Here is an 18,628-nt window from a genome sequence, read left to right as displayed (position 1 = left end):
AATCTTGCAATGCATACAGGTACTTACTTCCCATTCCACAGACAACTGAGTAATTATATCTATGTCATTAAACTCTAAAAAGAAGCAAACAAATAAACAAAAAAAATCATAAAAAGACTCACCGCAATAATTCACATCTAAGTAAAACCTCCATTATTTTACTTTTCTGCTGCTGCTCACAAAAAGCCAGTCGATGTTCCACAGTGTACAACAAAGGATAGAAAATTGTAAATCAAAGCCTAGCATGATAACAGATTTCATTCTCTGTCTCTTCTAACTTATTTGTAAACTCCCTTAAGGAAAATGCTTTATTATAAACACGTGATACAACCCCATGATATAAATAAAATGACTGAACTGGAAGATTAGATACTTTTATCCCAGTTTTCTCCATTCTGAAAGATGGTGATCATGTAGTCACTCTAACAGAACTGAGGTTTTTTTCCAAATGCAGTGCATCCCAAGCAAAGGGGTATTAAGTCTTTGAATTCCCTTGATTTAGAAATGAAAATTCCTGCAGAAGAGAAGCTGGGAAGGATTAAAATGCCCAGATGCATATGCTCATCCATTCTTTCAAGCATCTGTGCTGTAAACCTAACTGTACTGCCAGATTTTTTGAACAGTTAGACTGGTATTCAGTGCATGCTGTCCTCAGAACACAAGTTTGGTCTCCCTTCTTCTAGTAGCAGTCACAGAATCATAGAATCACCAAAGTTGGAAAAGACCTCTAAGATCATCTAAGTCCAACCATCTACCTATCAATAAAATTTCCCACTAAATCATGTCCCTCAGTATTTTTCTACTCCATTCTGGAGAGCAGAACCACCTACTGCTCATCTGAAATCTTACAAAATAAAGGACAAGCAGTGAAACAGCTGCTGACAAGGAGTAAAACAACAAGAAGCCCACAGTTCTGTGTAACTTAGCATCCACTTTTCGAATATTTGGAAAAGTGTAACTCAGAAGTCACCATCAAACCAGAGACAGCTACAAAATTCTCACTGTTTAAATTATTACAGAAGGATAACTCCCTCTAATTAAGCAACTCTAATAGCATTTATTAAAACGGAGAAAGAGATTAACATTCCTAGCAGATTATTGAAGCATTTCACTAAGTATCCTGCTCTAACCACCTTATTTGTGTGTTTGAAGATAGAAGTTAAAAATCATATTTTTGCTATGAATTATTAATACTGCTCAAAAACTTCCCTGTTTAACTTATATTCAGAGCACAGACAGACAATCAGTACTGTACTAACAAACGAGAGGCACCTGGAATCAATAGCTATGTGATATACACTATCCAATTGTATCTTGCTCTTACCCTGCTTGATCCTGCATTACTACTAACCTAGCTGTAAAAACAGATAATATCTAAAACCCAGTCCAGTTTCCCATTTTCACTGCTGGTGTTTGTTGTGGTTTTTGTTTATTTGTTTTGTTTGTTTGTTTGTTTTAATTTTGAATAAAAAAAATATTTGAATATTTCTAAAAATTCTACCAAACTTCATTCCATTTAGGCCTACATGAAAACATACCTATGATTCTAGCCCCAATGATTCTAGCTGTTGTCTTGCAAAAGCAAAGCATCTTTTAATAAAGGTCTCAGACAGCTTTCTCCCTCAATGCACAGAATGAAGCTTGCATTCTCTGAAGAAACTCCCAAGGCTGTGGCCTTGTCTCCATTCCCTACAAGATCCTGCAGGGATTTCAGCCACAGAGCTTAAGATGGCATAGGAAATCAGATGGGTTTTCAGGCTTTCCCTTCTCCAGCAAAAAAAATATATATGTATGTATATAAACTCAACAGGAAAAATCAGCAAGCATCAATATAAACCAAGGCTGTGGTAATTCTGCAGCTGGGCCTTTTTCACAGGCAAAATTCTTTGAGAGAGCCTTCAAGGGTGGCAGCAAGCTGAGACGTTCCTAGCTAAAAAGGAATTTGGAGGAATTTATAACCAGCACTGAGGTAAAGGAGTTCTGTTTACACAGTTTCAGCAGATCCTTTGTAGGACCAAAGATATGCAGCTTCCAGCAGCCTTTTTTTTTTTTATGGATGTCTAGACTTCTTCTCCTTTCAAATTCATGTTCTGTCATGGAAAGATTCTAAAACATGAGTTGAAACTACAGAGATTTCCTATTCCCCAAGCAAATTAGACTTCTGTAGGGGAAAAAGGTTATCATGATATTAGTCAGGTAAAGGAGTCATTGGCTTCAGTGACAGTTTGAAACCTAAAATAAAAGCTAAGTCTGAGCTTTGTGGTTTCTCCAACAGATTGAAATCTTCCCAAATTCTTTACCTCTTATTTTTCAGATAGAGCACATTTTATTAATCTACCGTATCACCATGCTAAGAAGCAGTTTCTATAAAAGGGTGATCATTAATGAACACTTAGCTCTTATATAACTCTTCCCACTACAAGACTGGCTTTTCAAACATTAATTAATCTTCCTCCACATTCCTGAGTGGGAAATACTCGTTTCACTTCTAAAACAAGAGAACCACAGGGGGGTTAAGTGGCTTGCCCACACAGTGATCTTTCGTCATTACCAGGATTAGAATTCATGAGTTCCAGCACCCAGACCAATGTTCACATCACATCTTTCTCATTCTCTGAGCTGACAAAAGCATAATGGGAACTGGTTCCCCCAGTCAGAAATGTATGCTAGTGTGTTCTAACACTACACAGCTCATACATAGTAACTGAGAGTGTGCCTTTCATAAACTTTGCTGGGTTGCCTTGCCTTTCTTTCAGTGGCTTTGACTGCTTTATCTTTAATTTTCCATGCTGGGTAGGCTCATCATCCTTGCATGTGGTAGATTTCATCCTGAATCTCAACACTGGGAAGTTGACTTCAGCTTTAATTAGGTAGCCGAGCCCAATGAAAGCAGCTGAAGTTTGTAGAACATAACCCACTCCAGTTCCTCTTGCATTCAGAGAACGTATTTTCTACAACCTGATGTGAATGCCATCTCAGAAAGAAGCTGAGTAAGTAAGCACTAACATGGCAGTGCAGATCAAACAGCACAGATGAGGCAGATTTTATTAGGTTACCAGACTCTCTCCTATGAAGGACTTTACATTCCTTCCAAGACTGAAATGAAGAAATTACACAACTGTGTTATGGGGGAAAAAAAACATAATTTGCAGACAGTTTAATCACAAGCATTGAGTACTTCATAAAAGAGAGCTCTGTTCTAAGTTCTGGCCTGTAAGAGCCAGTAGCTCTTTGGATAAGCAATTTTCTATCTGTTTAAGCTTCTCTATGAGTAAAATTAATATCAAATACTTCCCCTGCTTTAAAAGGAGGTTTGAAATCTATGACTTAAAAGATTTCCTCATCAAATATTTAATAGCTGTGTTGCTGTCATTTTGAAATTGTTACACATTTGGTCCTTGGCAGGCTGTGAGCTATGTTCCAGCCAGCTCTCCACATACATTTTGCACAATCTGTCACCAGTATGACACAGAAGGAAACAATCCATGTTTTTAGTGGAAACAGGAAATTGAGGGAGTATAAGCAGGTTTTTTTTCGTTTTTCTTTTTTTTTTACTGAATCTAGCTCCTTCATTGTCTTTGCTTTTCTCCTTTGCCTCCTGTTCTTTATTCTCAACTGAGCTGTGTCAAATACTAAACTTAAGTCAACTGCTAGCAGGCAGCCATTCCTCAAAATTAGCTTCTTGTCCCACCATTCCCTCTACTCCAAACAAAACCTATTCCTTGTATTGCACTGATTCGGTGATATAATTTTCACTGTTACAGCTATGTCCACTCTCTGCATATCTAGAGATCTCAGATGTTAACACAATGCATTGTGATCTCCACAGACAGAAAGGCATTATGTTTGTACCTCTTTGATCAGCATTGTCATGCTTCACACCTCTTCTACCGAAGCAGTTATTTAGAGGATTTTCTGAGGGTAGTAAATAGTCTTTGTTTCTGTGTTCCCAGAGGGACAAGTCCCAGAAGCTATCTTCTGTATTAAGATCACAGATATGCTGAATTCCAAAGCAATACACATACAGGTCAACAATACCTATATTGAGCACTATATACTTCCACATTTCATAAATAAATTGCTAGCAGAAACAAAGCAAAAAGCAGATACACTGTAGGAGCAAAATCAATTGTTACAGTCAATTCTTTTCCCCTCTTCCCACGTGTCCCACTCGAGACTTCTTTCCTTTCTGATGTTGGATTTTCTAGCGTTGATGTTGTCAATGAATGCTAAGTAGAGCAGCTATGGTGGGAGAGTTGCTTGTTGGGTTCATCTGAACAACCATCTTACTCTAGATCTCACTGCTTATTAACTACTTAGAGATTCACTAGAAAGGATAATACCAAGAGATTATTTAGGGCTTACACTGCTGAAGTTTAAAGGGGAGCTGAAGTCATGATGGAGATTTACAAGAAGCATGTAAAAGCATAATGCTAAAATCAAAGAATTTTCAAATAAGCTTGTCATCGTGGTATTTAACTGAAGGTCTGTTCTAAGAACCAGCAGTAACAGTGCTTGACTCATTCATAATATCAGTGAGAATTAAGACAACAGATTAAGTCTCAGAAAACATAAAATCAGCCTACATCATGATTTATCTTGCAAGTCTTGGTATCCCAGCAAACCTTTCAAAGAATCAATGAGTTAATTTCTATAAAGTGTACAGTAGAATCAAGTCCACTTCAAGGAGAGAAGAAAGAAGGCAAGTGAAGTTATTAAGGTAATTACTAGAGGAGTCACTTTGTGATCATATACAGGAAAATAGTTCCTAAGGAGTAGGCCTCAAAGAATTGCATTTGGCAAGTCATGCTAGAACAACATAACAATTAACTTTTTAAAAGAACCTTAAAGAGAGAGATCCTTAATTCCCATTGAAACTTAGCAGAATTCCAGCATTTGTTGGCAGAATCTGTGATACATTTAGTGGAGAAAGGGAATGGAGAAGAAAAAAATAACCTTAAAGCTATGGAGTTTCAATACCCTGCCGGCTGATGAACTCGCAGAAAAATCAGGGGTATGCTTCAAATTCTAATGATTTGAATGCATGGTCAAACATTTTCATAAACAAAAACGTGTTCTAAATAATAATTATTAGCTCATCATCAAGTTCAAAGTGTTCACCAAGAGACCAAGCTTTATATGATCTACAGGCATAATATAAGCAGATAGGCACGTAGTGGTATATTTACAGAAAACAGTTTAAGAGCCTACCTCCAGTGGAAATCAGCGAGAACTAGGAGCCTAATCTTTTGAAAACTTCACAAGGCACTTTTCTGCATCTTCAAGTACCTGAAAGAGTCCATTTTGGGCCCAATGCTTGCCTCTATTTTTACAATTAATTTGGAAGGTGGAATAGAGAGTGAAAGAATCAAACATGCAGAGAACTGATTCTTGGAGAAAATCTCAGAATAGTAATTAAAAATATATCACGCAAGCTTTATCAATCAAAAATTCTTTCAAACAGTAACATAATTAGTAAATATTAATATGACATCGAGTAAAATGTCAATAAAACATGGTATAAACAGGAGAGGGCAGTACAATGAGGAAACTAAAGATGATAGATATTCAGACTCAGTAGAAATAGGTCGATCAGCAAAGGAACAAGAAGTTATAGCAACTGGTCATATGGGGGACATAGGTGAAAACTCTGCCACTGAAACATGAAGGCATAGCTTTCATGAGTATTCTGCATTGCAAATGGGTTTACTAGATAAACCAATAGATCAGCCATCTCTGTACCTCTCATAGATATGTAACAGAGCAACTGGCACAAATCCAAGTTCTATAGTTAAATATAAATGACATGTAAATGTATCAGTCATTTAGCTTTCTTCTGAGCAGCTTCATACTCAAAACAGCACCTTCTACTTAGTTCTGGACACTATTTAAGTAAGATCCTTTGAAGATCTTTTGAGAAAACAAACAAGCTTATTAAAAGATCTGAAGAAAACACAGGTGAAAGAAACCACAGTAACTGTTTTCAGACATAGAAAGGAGATAGCAGAGAAAATTCACTTCAAGTCTCTAGAGAAACCTGAAACTAAACTGTTTTTGACAAAAGAACCAGCTTCAACAAAAGACTGTAGGGCTCTGTGTTTCTAGATATATGTAAGGCTGCATTAGTCGCTGATCCAGCAGAGATCATAAGAAGGTTTCAGACAATTCTCATTTTTGGTCAAGGAATGGATCTGAATACGTATCTCAGCCTCAGAGGAACTATAAATAAAGATCATCATACAAACATAAGTTGTTACTCTAAAATTGCAGCTTGTACAGAAATAGAACTAAAAGGAAATAAGGATATATAAGTAAAAGAAAAAAAAAGAGAAAGAAGCAACTTCTTTTAGAGGTGGGCAGGGAAATTTTCCACAGATATAGTGAGAGAAAACAAAGGTGGAAGTAATTATGTGTGTCAGTATGTCACAGTAGGGAAATGAGATGAATGTGGGCAAGGGAGAAAATGAAAAGAACAAAAGCAGGCAAATGAGAATGGGCAGCAGGAAAGTTGGTAACTTCTGGACATTCAGCACAAACTAAGTAGCATAGCTGAAGGAATTAGACATCCAGAGTCATGAAGTTCTAGTGCTACAACTGACTGCAACTTTTAAACCAGAAAACACATTTCCAGATACAACTTCAGATATGCTCCCCATCCCCCCAAAAAAGAAAATACATAACACACAATATGAAAATAGTAAAATGATATTCTAAGACTAAAAGACTTGGCAGGATGACGGTTCCCCAGTATATCATTTGGCAACCACACAAGATCAATTATGGTTGCATATGTAGGTGCCTAACATTAATTCATGCTCTTCCTCCTTTCAAATCCTACGCCCAGTTTATCTTGAACAGCTGTGTATGTTCAGCTTCTTTGGACTGACACCACAGATCTTGCTTTGTTCCTCAAGCCTGCTTTTCACTATCCATTCAGGCATCTGCTCTGTCTTTTAACCAAGTATTCAGGCTACATTTGGGTCTGCTCTGATACAACAGCTGATCATTCTGCTGTGGTACCATTTACTGCCTGTACCCATCTCACACCAGGTTTTCCTGCCATTTCTATTATCCAAGCTTTGTTTCCTAAGATCAGTCAAGGTACAATGCTGTCCAGTGCAGCCGGTGAAAATCTGGCTAGCTAGTTTTCCACTTACCATTTTAATGAAATAAAGAATTTAATGATTATGTTAGCAGCTTGGAATGACCAGATATTTCATTCTGAACTTCTGACACAGTAAATATTCAATAAAATTAACTAAAGTTTAATTCCACAAAACAAGCAAACAATTAAACAGAGGTTCTACCTTTTCCTAAGAACATCAGATGACACAAAATTTTAGAGCTTTGAAAAGATCCCAGTATTAAAACTGACTGGAAATTTGGAATCTCCGTACTGAGGGATATGTATTCATTTTTGTGCATAGCTGAATGCTTCTTCCAACAATGGTAGGCATTTCAGAAATAACACTGCTGTCTTATGTACAAAGGACAGTGTTAGCTGGATGCAGTTCTTGCATCATTTTACTGATACAGACTAGGTGTTCCATAAAACCTTTCCATTCCTGATGAAACTTAGTGATATACACTTATTTCCTACAAACACATGAATATGAAAAAATGCGCGTATTTGCGGTCATACATTTAAAAACCAAAAATAATTTGGTTTAGATACGCTTATACCTTCTTCTTGGTGATCACATTCCAAATTCAAATATCAGAATGCATACAGAAAAAGCAACCTGGAGGTAAGTTAAAGAATATAGAGAAAAAGTAATGACCGCCCATTATGGTAATTACTCGTAATTACTAAGAATAATGTTCTCCCAAACAGGAAACAAATTAATTGTTTTTTGCCTATATGTTTCCACATAAAACTAAAATATCTGCCCCAAACATCTCTACACGAAGAACTGCAAACTGATATCTAATAATCACACTGAGATTTATCTATAAACATATTTAGCAGATTACTTCAAAGAAAAAAAAATTGATTAAGGAAATCATTTATTGGTGCAGTGATCACCCAAGCAGGAAAGAAGCCTCAAATTGACAAGCCAATTACTCACAATGAATTATATGTAACAGTTCTACAGAAAGTAAGCACGGGAAGTATTCCATTTCAGGATGATGCCACTGCAATTGCAACAGTTCTTCTGCTCCACGGTCAGGAAAGGGTTCTGCTAATACATAACCCTATTCTCAGCTATCTACAGTGGAAAATGAAGTAGTTACTGTGTAAAATCTGGATTCTAGAACTCCTTATGACTCACCCTCTGACTACATGTTTCTTAAAAATGAAAAGTATCAGCCAAACGAAATAGGAAAGTTTAAACTTCCAAAACCAAAGAGGAAATTTATGCTTCAAAATGTAAGCCAAGGCAAAATTCCTTCAGTACAATGATGTACCAAAACAGAGACTTCAGCTCAGATTTCTGCCGCCTGCTTTGGAATCTTAGATTTTTATCTACTTAGTGCAAATCACTACTATGCATGTCAAGAGTTCTCTCCAAAAGCAGAACAAGATCAGACATTAAAGAGACATTATGCTTGGAACAACTGCACTGTTGACAAGTGTCCTTGGATTTAGAGGGATTTTCCAGAAAACTGGTAAGGATAGTTATGTGTATACCAGCAGAAGAAAGCTGTAGAAATCAACAAGATACAGAGTGGCCTCCCAGATAATCCTACAGATTGTAGTTCTTCTAACAGGCAAAAGCAGCTATTTAACTACAGTAGAAATCTCCCAGCTCTTCAAACCGTAAAGAGCTCTTCCTCTTCAGTTCAGACACTTCCATTTATGTGAAAGTCTCTCCACTTCTACTTATTCCCAGTAGCACTAAGAATATTCACCTTGATGAAGCAATATACCCAACATGTTCATTGCTGTACTATGCAGTCACTTGGTCTCACTATGAAAGATTATTTGACCATATGGGATATAGGTTTCATTTACAATGCATGTCCATGTTTCTTCATGTTTTTAAAATAAGCAGAAAATACCCAGAGATTGACATAGCAGTGGTTGGTCTTTTAAGGTTAGTAACACTGCAAGATAGTTAAATAGTGGAGATAGGAGTGTTCTAATTTTCCTCAAAACCACTAACCGCTTTTGGGTCAAAAAAAAGTTAAGACTTACTATTATTCTCCTACTTCTATTAATTTTTGTTATGTTGTTGTTGCCTTGTATGATAGAAGGCACTCTAGTACAAATTTTGACTGCACATACACTCTTAGCAGGCCTTACGATGGGAAATCTTGAAAGCACATGGGTACAGCAAGTGCCCCTCTAAGAAATGACAGTGAAGCAAAAAAGAATGTAACATGAAGAAAGGCACCAAGGACTAGATAATAATAATTAAAAAAAAAGCATTGTGTACCAAATATTGGACTCCTTCATATATAGGACTCTGGTATCTTTTTAAGTTTGGGCAATGCCTTACTTTACCTGCAGACCCACTGAAAGATGTTAAACAGCATGGTTATATTCAAGGGGAATATGTATCAAAACAGAGCATTCTAATTGTGTTTCTTTCTTAGAAAGGCTCAACTTCTGATGATGGCACTGAAGTCCTTTCTAAATAAGGGATGAGAGTAAGACCTTCAAAATTTAGCCCAGTGAGATTTCCAAAGGACTGAAAGGAATCACCAAGTATGTAAAGTGATACAAGGGTGAAATACCTTTGTCAGAGATTTTTGAGTTATGCTTTTGTTTGTAACTATCTGGAACAAAGAAAGAAATAGAGGGTGAATCTTACACAGGGGGGAGGAAGAAAGCCTAGAAGTCAGAAAAAGAGAAGGAAAAAGAGAAAGAAAATAGAAGAAATGATTTATTATAGCACAAAGGGAAGTGGATTCTTGGTGAGGACTTTTATTTCCTTCATGCAAAAAAAACCACTAAGAGCAGCAGCAGTAGCTGGTGACAAACATGCAAGTCAGAGAGCAGCAGAATACTTTGCTGAAAAAGAAAAGATGAACCCAGAGTGCACCGAGCTGGCAGAACCAGGCTGGAAGCGGAGTCAGCTGTCTAGGTGCTACTTACTGTCACAAACATAGGGTTTGTCATGATCATCCTGGGAGGCAGCATCATTTCGTCTCCTGCCACCTCCAGAACCACGAGCCTGCAAGAACAAGAGAAATGTTAACATTATTCTCCTGCCCCTCAATTCTCCTGGTGCCCCTCACCCTCCTACGAAAAATGTGCAGTATAAACTAAACAAACCCTCAGCTTCCACACAGGTTTATCAAGGGTGGGTTTGACCCTTCAACTCCTAAGATAAGCACTATGTTAATGGACCTTGTAATGCAGCAGAGATCCTCTCCACAGATAATCCAAACTGTTCATCCTTAGCAGTGGGTCACTGTCAGCACATATTCAGTCAAGTATCATTACACTTCCATTTTTTAAAAAGTTCAAATACCTTTCTTACTGAACACAAATGAATTAATAGATGAACTGGTGGTAAAGGATAAATATAACTTTCAAACTAACCAGAAAACAGGCCTCAAATAAAGCAGAGGTAAAATTACCTCCCTTAACATTTTCAGAGGTGGTGAGGAGTTGTTTTGTTTGGTTATCTATCTCAAAAGCACCATTTCGAAGGGGCCTTCTAACTGGGACAAAGATACTGTGGCTAACTATAAAATTGAGTCAGTTAGTGAAAAAGATTAGGTAATATGGCTACCTGCAACAGCAAAGAACTGGAATTACCCAGAAAAGCCTCTTTGCAGTTCTGTGTTGCTAAAACATAGCCAGTTGACAGCCCTGGAAAGTGAAAACCTCTGTTTCTCCACAGCACACACTGCTCTGTCCTGAGCTCTAAGGGTTAAGAATGGAATCAAGCATCAAAGCCACTTGTTCCTAACCCTTCTCAGCTGAGATGCCAACAAGGGGACAGCTCGTATCTGTTCAATGGAAATAGTTGTGATGTGCAACTGGAAACTGAGACAAGGCCCTCAATTCTTTAATGTTAATGTACTGTCTGCAGATGACAACAATTTAAGACTTGATCTTTGTGCAAATAAGTGATCTGCAGGTGGATGGCTAGGTAGCCCTTTGGAAATACTGTCAGCTAATCTGTTCCTGGTTAACAGCAACAAAATGGTTTTTGGTGCTCCTCTCATTAATTTGTTGATGTCTCTCATCCTAGACAAGGCCAGCTGACTCAAATCCTTCAAGCTTCTGCATGTGAAAACAAGAAAGCTTCATCACGTAAAGCCAGAGAAGATGTAAAATCCTGAGAATATTAGTTCCTTAGATACTAAGCAGTCTCTGTCCTTCTTCTATGGATTTGGGACGGAACTTGCACTATTTGAGAAGGACAAAGGAAGTTTTACACTAGCCTTACCACAGTCTATCGAAACAGGGATTTAGAAAAACTTCACACATTATTTCCTTGGGATTTCTCAGGTCTAACTCTTTACACAGTCCTGAAAGAAAGACATGGATTTGCAGGTCTCTGGATGGGGTATGTACTATTAGGTATAACAAGTATAGCTCTGCCTTCTGCAAAGAACTCTGTGCAGATCAACACGTGTGCAAGGTGAGATTTGTAAGGGTGAACTGAAAAGCAGTTCTGCTCTGGAAAAGGACTCAAGCAACAATTGTTTGGCGGAAGCTACTTCACTGACCATATCACATTAAAAATCAGTTTACTAGCCTACAATATTTTTCTCTTTGACTGTCAGCTCTGTAAATCCCCTCTGGGCTATGAAATCAATCTGAGGCAAGTTTCTTTCTTCAATCACTACTGCAAAATGTGCTGCAAGCTGAATTTAGGTCTCTGGCAGCTCCTGTACAACCCTCAGCTCATCAGAGAGTCTTCACAGACACAATTGATTGTCTCCTAATAAATATTTCTTCTGGCACCTGGATTAGGATCCAATTTCCCTATCCTACCAGGCTGCATTGGCTTTTCAGAGCTGTGAATAAACTGTAAAGTCTTTTCTGTTGTTGTTGTTATTAGTCAGTAGTTTTGATTCTACACACTGAGAATAGGTCCGTTGAGTAAGGACGTTTCATTTTTACATCGACACCTTTCAGAGTAGGATGGCAATTTAAAAGTTGTTTCTCGGAGTTTCGCTAGTCCTGCAGCCAGCCATTCCCCTTCAAACAATTCTCCACAGAAATGCAAGGGTACAGCATTCATGTCATGACTGCATGTCAGGTGTACTTTTTCATGCACTGAACACATAGGGAGATTTCTTCAAGTCAATGACTTTCACTGGGAGCTGGGTTCCTAAACGCATTCAGTGCCTTTGAAAAAGTTCTAGGGGATATTCAGCTGAGGAGCATGTAAGTCTGTACAGGTGCAATTGCATTCCTCTCCTGTCTCCTAGCAAAACATCCTTCCTAGCTCCTACCACATTTTTCCTCCCTGCCACAGATACTAAAAAGCTCCTTCCGTAAATCCATTCCTTCAGCCTTCAGTGTCCTTCCTAATGGTCCTATGATGTCAAGGCCAGTTTTGAGGGGGTAGCAAACTTAGCAGCTGCACCAGAGGCTCTCAACTGAGTGCCACATGCTTTCTGTTGGCACTTTGGTCTGTTGAATTCAGTCACCCATGACTGCCTTCATTTTTCTGACAGGACACAGCACAAGCTATGAGACATATGAGGCCTGGGAGCCACGGCACAGCAGCCTTGAAGCACTCCTGAAGCAGCCAGAGAGGGTGGTCAGAGGGACAGATGGAGGAGTAAAGGATTAAAAATAAAATCATGCTGTAGGAAAAGGAAGGGGCATTGGAATGTCCAAAGCAGTAGATCTGCTGCATTAATCCATCAATGCTGCCAGCCCTCACTCCTCCTCTGAATCCCCAAAGGCCACACTCTGCAAGATCTAGTTTCCTACAGACATCCTTCCCCTCTTCTATCCTCTAAAAATACCCTGACCACCTCCTTCCCAGAAACGAAGTGCTGCCCAGGTTTCATATCGCCTAATTTCAAATCCTCAGTCCCGATTCCATACACTGGGTCAGGCCAACACTTGAAAAGGGTTGCTTGAAGAGCAACAAAACAGTCGTGAACAGATGTAATTCAGGCTTCAGTTCAGGCTTACCAGTTTTCAACAGCTAGGAATCTGGCCCTAATTTTGCAATCCTAATTCATACCACATTTTACTTTAGCTGTTGATGCCATTGAATAAAAACGAAAATTGCTCAAAGTATTTGGCACTCTTCAAACTTCTCTTTTTTGCACCAAATGAAGCCAGGGCAATAGCAGAGCAGGAGTTAGTTAGCAACAGAAAAGGCAGGAGATTCTGCTGTTCCTGTTCTTAATTGGGGGCCAGTTCTAGGGCAGAAATAAGTTGTAAACACATGCTTTAAAATGAATAGGACACCTACTCTCCAACTCCTTTCCCTACTGCAGGAGAGAGAAAGTAACAGATATTCTCCAACAGTTTCCTGAACAGGGGAGTAGAACTTTGCACATAATAACTTCAGGACTGTGTTTGTGTAGGCCTGGAATATAAGCATACAGTTAACTTCCTTCTCTTGAGTAGGCTATCTTTTATAGCTGCTCACTCTCCTTCACTTACCCTAATCCGCATGCACAATTTATGTGAAAGCAGCTTATTAGAAAATACTTGTTAGCCTTGAATACTTGTTGATAGCTACAGTCAAGCTCATGTGCGTGTATCAATTCTAACTCCTCATTTTGGTTACTGGTTCATACAAATTTTCTGAAACTTACATTTTTCTGGAAAATTTTTTTCCAGGTGGGTGTCTTTGGCTAAGAAAGAAAGAAAGAAAGAAACTGGTTCAGGTGATTTTGAGAATAAGGAAGGTGAAATATATACTTATCCAGTTAATAAAGTGCTTTGATCTTATATTAAAGAATTTAAGCTCCAAAATAAAAAGGAGCAGAAAACTGAAACAATACAACAACAGAAGAAACCAAAAGAGAGGGTTTGATGCATAAGTACATTGTAAGTATTCAAGTGTGGTTTCATGTCCCTCTCTTACTCAAAAGCTATTATATCCTGCTTATTTGGTCTAAAATGTGGCCCTTCTTGCTTGACTTCTGCAAACACATCAAAAGGTACTTCTAGAGCTCCTGTGCCTCTGCAGCATCCACTGGAACCAAGGAGAGATGAAAATGCTTGAAGCTTCTGAGAATTATGTTCATTTTTATTCAGATGCCTAGCTTCAGGGGCCACAATTAAAAATGCTGATTCCAAGTTTTAAAACATTGGCTTTATTACTTTACTGGCGCCCTGCTGAAATTGTGAAAAGATGTCTTAGGTAAGAGAAGGGACACAGACTCCCCTAAGGATAATATTGCCCATTTTAAGCAAATAGAAGATTTGCCAAAGGGTTCAAGAGGGCCAAAATGTCAACCACAAAGTGCTACCTTGGAGAAAGCTGCAAAACATATTAATGCAGTTCAAGTTACTTTTATTAATATTTTTTTTTCTATCATGATTGAATGTATTATTTCTTTTGTAATGAGTAAATGCTGTTTTAGAATAAGAGCATTGTAATAGCAGAATGTCACCATAATTATTACACATAAAAATTATAAATAAGTCACTATAAATAATTCATCCCAAGTTTTTACTCTTCACATTATAATTTGCAAAAAATAAAGTAAAAAAAAAAAAATCTGACTATCACTGAATATTACCTACATGGATATACACCTTGCATATACAACACATGTTAAAAATATACACCAGAAAGCAGAAGCTTGCTTCCTTCCTTACTATTTGACTGCACCTACCCGTCCTCTTGGCCTGTTCTTTCGTTTTGGAATATCTTCTTCCAAATCCTCTTCTTCGTTCACTTCATCTGCATTTTCATCATTTTCTAAAACCCTCTGTGGTTGAACAATAAATAGGAATGGTTAAAAGAAAAGAAGATGACACATACAAACAGCTACTGCTCTTTACCATAGAGACTGCAGGTTATTAAATTACACTTGATTAATGATATGATGCCAAATTAGATCCCAGAGTCCCAATTTCTTCTGCTAAAGCAAAATTTGCTCTCCCTTCCACCCGTAGTTCTTCAAGGAGTTCTTATTAAAAAACACCAGTGGTATCAGTCAACTAAGGAAAAAAGATCTCTAAAAAACAACAGTGGCACCACTGAGCACTGATATCCCAAGACTACACAAGTAGTGGAGTGCTCAAATGCAGGCCCTTTCTGGGAAATTGTTTTCATGACTTTTCAAATTTGGTTTCTCATGCCTTTGTTTTTCTCTAATGTTGAGAATGCACTTTAACAAGATATAAATCAGTTGTTGGGGATTTTTTTTCTTCTTGGAAGCAAAAACAGAGAAAATTCCTCCATATATCCCAGCATCTTCAGTGAATCTAGAAAGCAACATCTTTCAGTTCTTACATCATTGGCACAACTGTGAAATCTGGAGAAAGGGTTTTGCAGCACATGAATACTGAGGAAGAGCAGGCCTCATTGAAGCTGATGAGAACAATAGTTACTTCAACTGATCATTTCATAGGAATAATAATGAAAATTACAATAACAATTCATCATCTCACATAACGGTGGCAGGGAATTTCAACTTGACCTTTTGAGACATAACCTCTACAGAATGAAATCCAGGCCAAAAGATGTACAAACTGGACACAGCACAGATGATGGCAAGATGAACCATCACAACCCCCCCCCCCCCCCCCCCCCAACCTCTGGCATCACTGTTGCAAATAAAGATAGGAGCTGGAGCTACTTTTGTCATTCATTATGCGGGTGCCATGACACCATTCACCTAAACTACATTTTCAGATTCAAATACATGACTTTAAACTGATGGGACAGCTTTTCTTTAATTTTTTACTATTTTTGTCACTTCCACATAATTTCTAGCTAACAGCTATTTGGGACCCAAAACAGGGAGAACATAGGAGCAAATCACAGTGGTTTTGTTTTCTTCCTACAAATCTCAAACGCTGAATTCCGAATTTGTGGGAAAGACTATAAGAGAAACTTTAAGAAAAAGCCTGTGCTTGGAAGACCAGCCGTACAAGTTTATTCTCATTTTATCAGCTAAATTTTTAAGACTATTATAAGACAGTGCCTTTTTTAAAATGACAAATAGTTCTTTCAACACAGTTGAGGATCAACTCTTCATCTGGTTTCTGCTCCTTTTATTTTTAAATCCATGGAAGCTATTAATAAGATTAGACCATCATGAAATCTAAATTCCCATAATACTTGGCCACTAAACGTTAGTAGGTGGAACAGTTGAACAAGTTCCAGTTCTACATATATAAAATATTTCTTTAAAATTCATGCAATTACCTACAACTTGGTCTTAGATAACTACAGCACTTGGAAAATGCTGTGCATGAATAGACTAGTGCTACGTAAGAAAATATGCAAACCTACTGATATGAATCTATATTTTCACTGTGCTTCATGCCTTAAATTATCTCAAAAAGAAAAAAAAAAAGAGAAGGCTGACACCATATTGTATTCGGGGCAAGAAGGAGCTAGTTTATACTCATAATACTACGCAGGAGAAGTTAAGAAGAATGCTACAAACCACTTACTTCATTTTAAATTCCAGCATCAATTTAAGACATGGAGAATAAGTAACCATGTGCAAATTTGATGACACTGCCAGGATAATCACTTGAGTTCCCAACAGAAAGGGTTTAGCCTTTCTGATACATGGTCAAAAGGTTATTCTAAGTCTTCTCCAGCAAATGATAGAGACCTACATTCAATACTAATTTACGGCAGGACAAAATCCTCTACTCTGTTAAATACCAGCTGTACATGGGATGCTTCCTCTCTGATGATGCTTCTTTATCTGTGTTACTGGGAATAGGAGACCTAATTTTGCTGCCATTACATGTTCAGTGCAACACTAGTAAACAGATCAGTAGGACTCATCTCCAAATAATATCGATTTGAAGCCTGCACATTTCTGTTTTATTTGGCATGGGTTTGCCTACTCAAATTTTTACTAGTTTTAGGTATAGATGCAACGTCTTGTATCTCAGCCAAAATGATCAAGATAGACATATTGCTAATGGTTCTCTCTAAACATCATAAGTAGAGACTCGTAGCACAATGGTGTTTTACCATCACCAAATATTTGCTGCTGTTCCCATAGGAGAAGCCTGCTTTCCTAGCAATTTAAGATGCCTATGTGAAGTGGGAGGCCCTTAAGAACCCTTTACATTAGCTGCATTCCTTCTGTGACAGACCAAGAAATGCGTTTCTACTTTTTATATTGTTAAAAGATGAAATGAAATCTCAACGAATACTCCTATAACTTTCAAATCATAATGCATGTAAAGAGGCAATATTTGTCATCACTAATAATAACTGAGATAATGAACATTAGAGTGTATTTAATTATTTATTTTGCTTAAATATTTCTGGAAGGATTCTCAGTATAACTGAAAACAAACAAAAAAAAACAGTATTTGTTTTTTTCAGGGTTTTTTGTTTTGTTTTTTTTACAGTCAACTGCTGCAAATACAACTTCAAACCCATGTTCAAACTCATTCTAAGTCTGAGACACTAAAATTTGGTTTATGGTTGAGACCCATCTCTGCTTGTCCATTCTGTATGCAATTGTCTCATGCTGCTGTAAATTGCAACGCATAAGCTGAGCAGAACACAGCCAAGCGACTGAGATGTTTGTGACAGGAGAGTGAGATCCTCAGTTCATTTTGAGCGTCACAATGTAGCACAATGGTTTGATAACATTCTGACAGTAGGATGACACAACTATCAACAGATGAACTATTCTGCGACAGGACAAAATCTGCTATGCTTAGAGACAAATCATAAAATTCAGCACTGCTATCAGGTCATCACAAGTATCTCCTTTACCTGAATTTCTTGTATAGGGTCTTCTTCTTTAGTGTCCATCTTTTTCTCTATTCCCTCTCCACGTAGCAAGGCCTCCAGTGTTGTACTTTCTGATGTGAAGCCATCCTTTTTCAGAGGCAGATCAACTTCTGAAAAACAAAAAACACCAACCTCATGTATCTCCCCAGGCAGCTCACAAGTGGAAGGACAGAGCCAACAAGCAGAAGACTGACAAACCCTCCAGCTTACTTCTATCTTGAAGGAGAGTTCTCCAAATCTCTGAGGATTCCCTCATAGGATTCATTTCTATCTTGTTGAAAATCTGATATGTTTTGAAGATCTGTGTTTGCTTACAGGACAAGAAGGCCAGACATAATACATCAAGAGGAAATAAAAGGAGGAAAAAAATTCTTTTCCCTAATGTAAACTCCCTGTTTCAATTAAAGAACAAAAACAAGTCTTTCCAAGACACCGAAATAACAAATATGAAGATCTGATCTTTTGAAGTGGAGAAGTAGTTTCATGCAATTTAGCATCTGGCAGAGTTGATACGGAACAGCTACAAGCAGCATTTTCTTACAAAAGGGCTTGTTCCACACATAGGGAAGTGGAAACCTACTATGTGTGGCCAATTCAAAAACAAACAAAACAACTAAACGGAATTTTTGCCCTGAATTTTCATTGAATATTGACTCCCATTTTTTACTAGATAAAATCTTCAGTTTGTTCTAAATGGGACTGTACAAATGAAGAACCACCAGCAAACAGTTACAAGCGCAGAATCTAGCCCGTGTAGCTGGATGAACCTCAGCCACTGCATTAAGAACTAACGGGTGGCT

The 18,628-nt window shown here is 37.8% G+C and overlaps 1 protein-coding gene across 9 annotated transcripts in view; it reads right to left on the bottom strand.

Annotated features, from left to right (window-relative positions):
* The window catches only part of DPF3 (double PHD fingers 3), a 191,807-nt gene that overhangs the window by 55,099 nt on the left and 118,080 nt on the right, over positions 1-18,628 (bottom strand). For 6 of the 9 annotated variants that reach the window (XM_040700566.2, XM_025150554.3, NM_204639.3 and 3 more), the window contains 4 exons: positions 17,811-17,938; positions 14,722-14,817; positions 13,693-13,731; positions 10,043-10,121 (listed from right to left, as the gene is read on the bottom strand). In XM_040700566.2, coding sequence (XP_040556500.1) covers positions 10,043-10,121; positions 13,693-13,731; positions 14,722-14,817; positions 17,811-17,938 — 342 coding nt within the window. The remainder of the gene's footprint in view (positions 1-10,042; positions 10,122-13,692; positions 13,732-14,721; positions 14,818-17,810; positions 17,939-18,628) is intronic. The other 3 variants (XM_015286925.4, XM_040700563.2, XM_040700569.2) reach the window with 1 other exon arrangement.

This window comes from Gallus gallus, chromosome 5, assembly GCF_016699485.2.
Source record: "Gallus gallus isolate bGalGal1 chromosome 5, bGalGal1.mat.broiler.GRCg7b, whole genome shotgun sequence".
NCBI lineage: Eukaryota > Metazoa > Chordata > Aves > Galliformes > Phasianidae > Gallus > Gallus gallus.
Note: the sequence above shows the minus strand (reverse complement) of the source record. Positions and strands in the feature narration are given on the sequence as shown.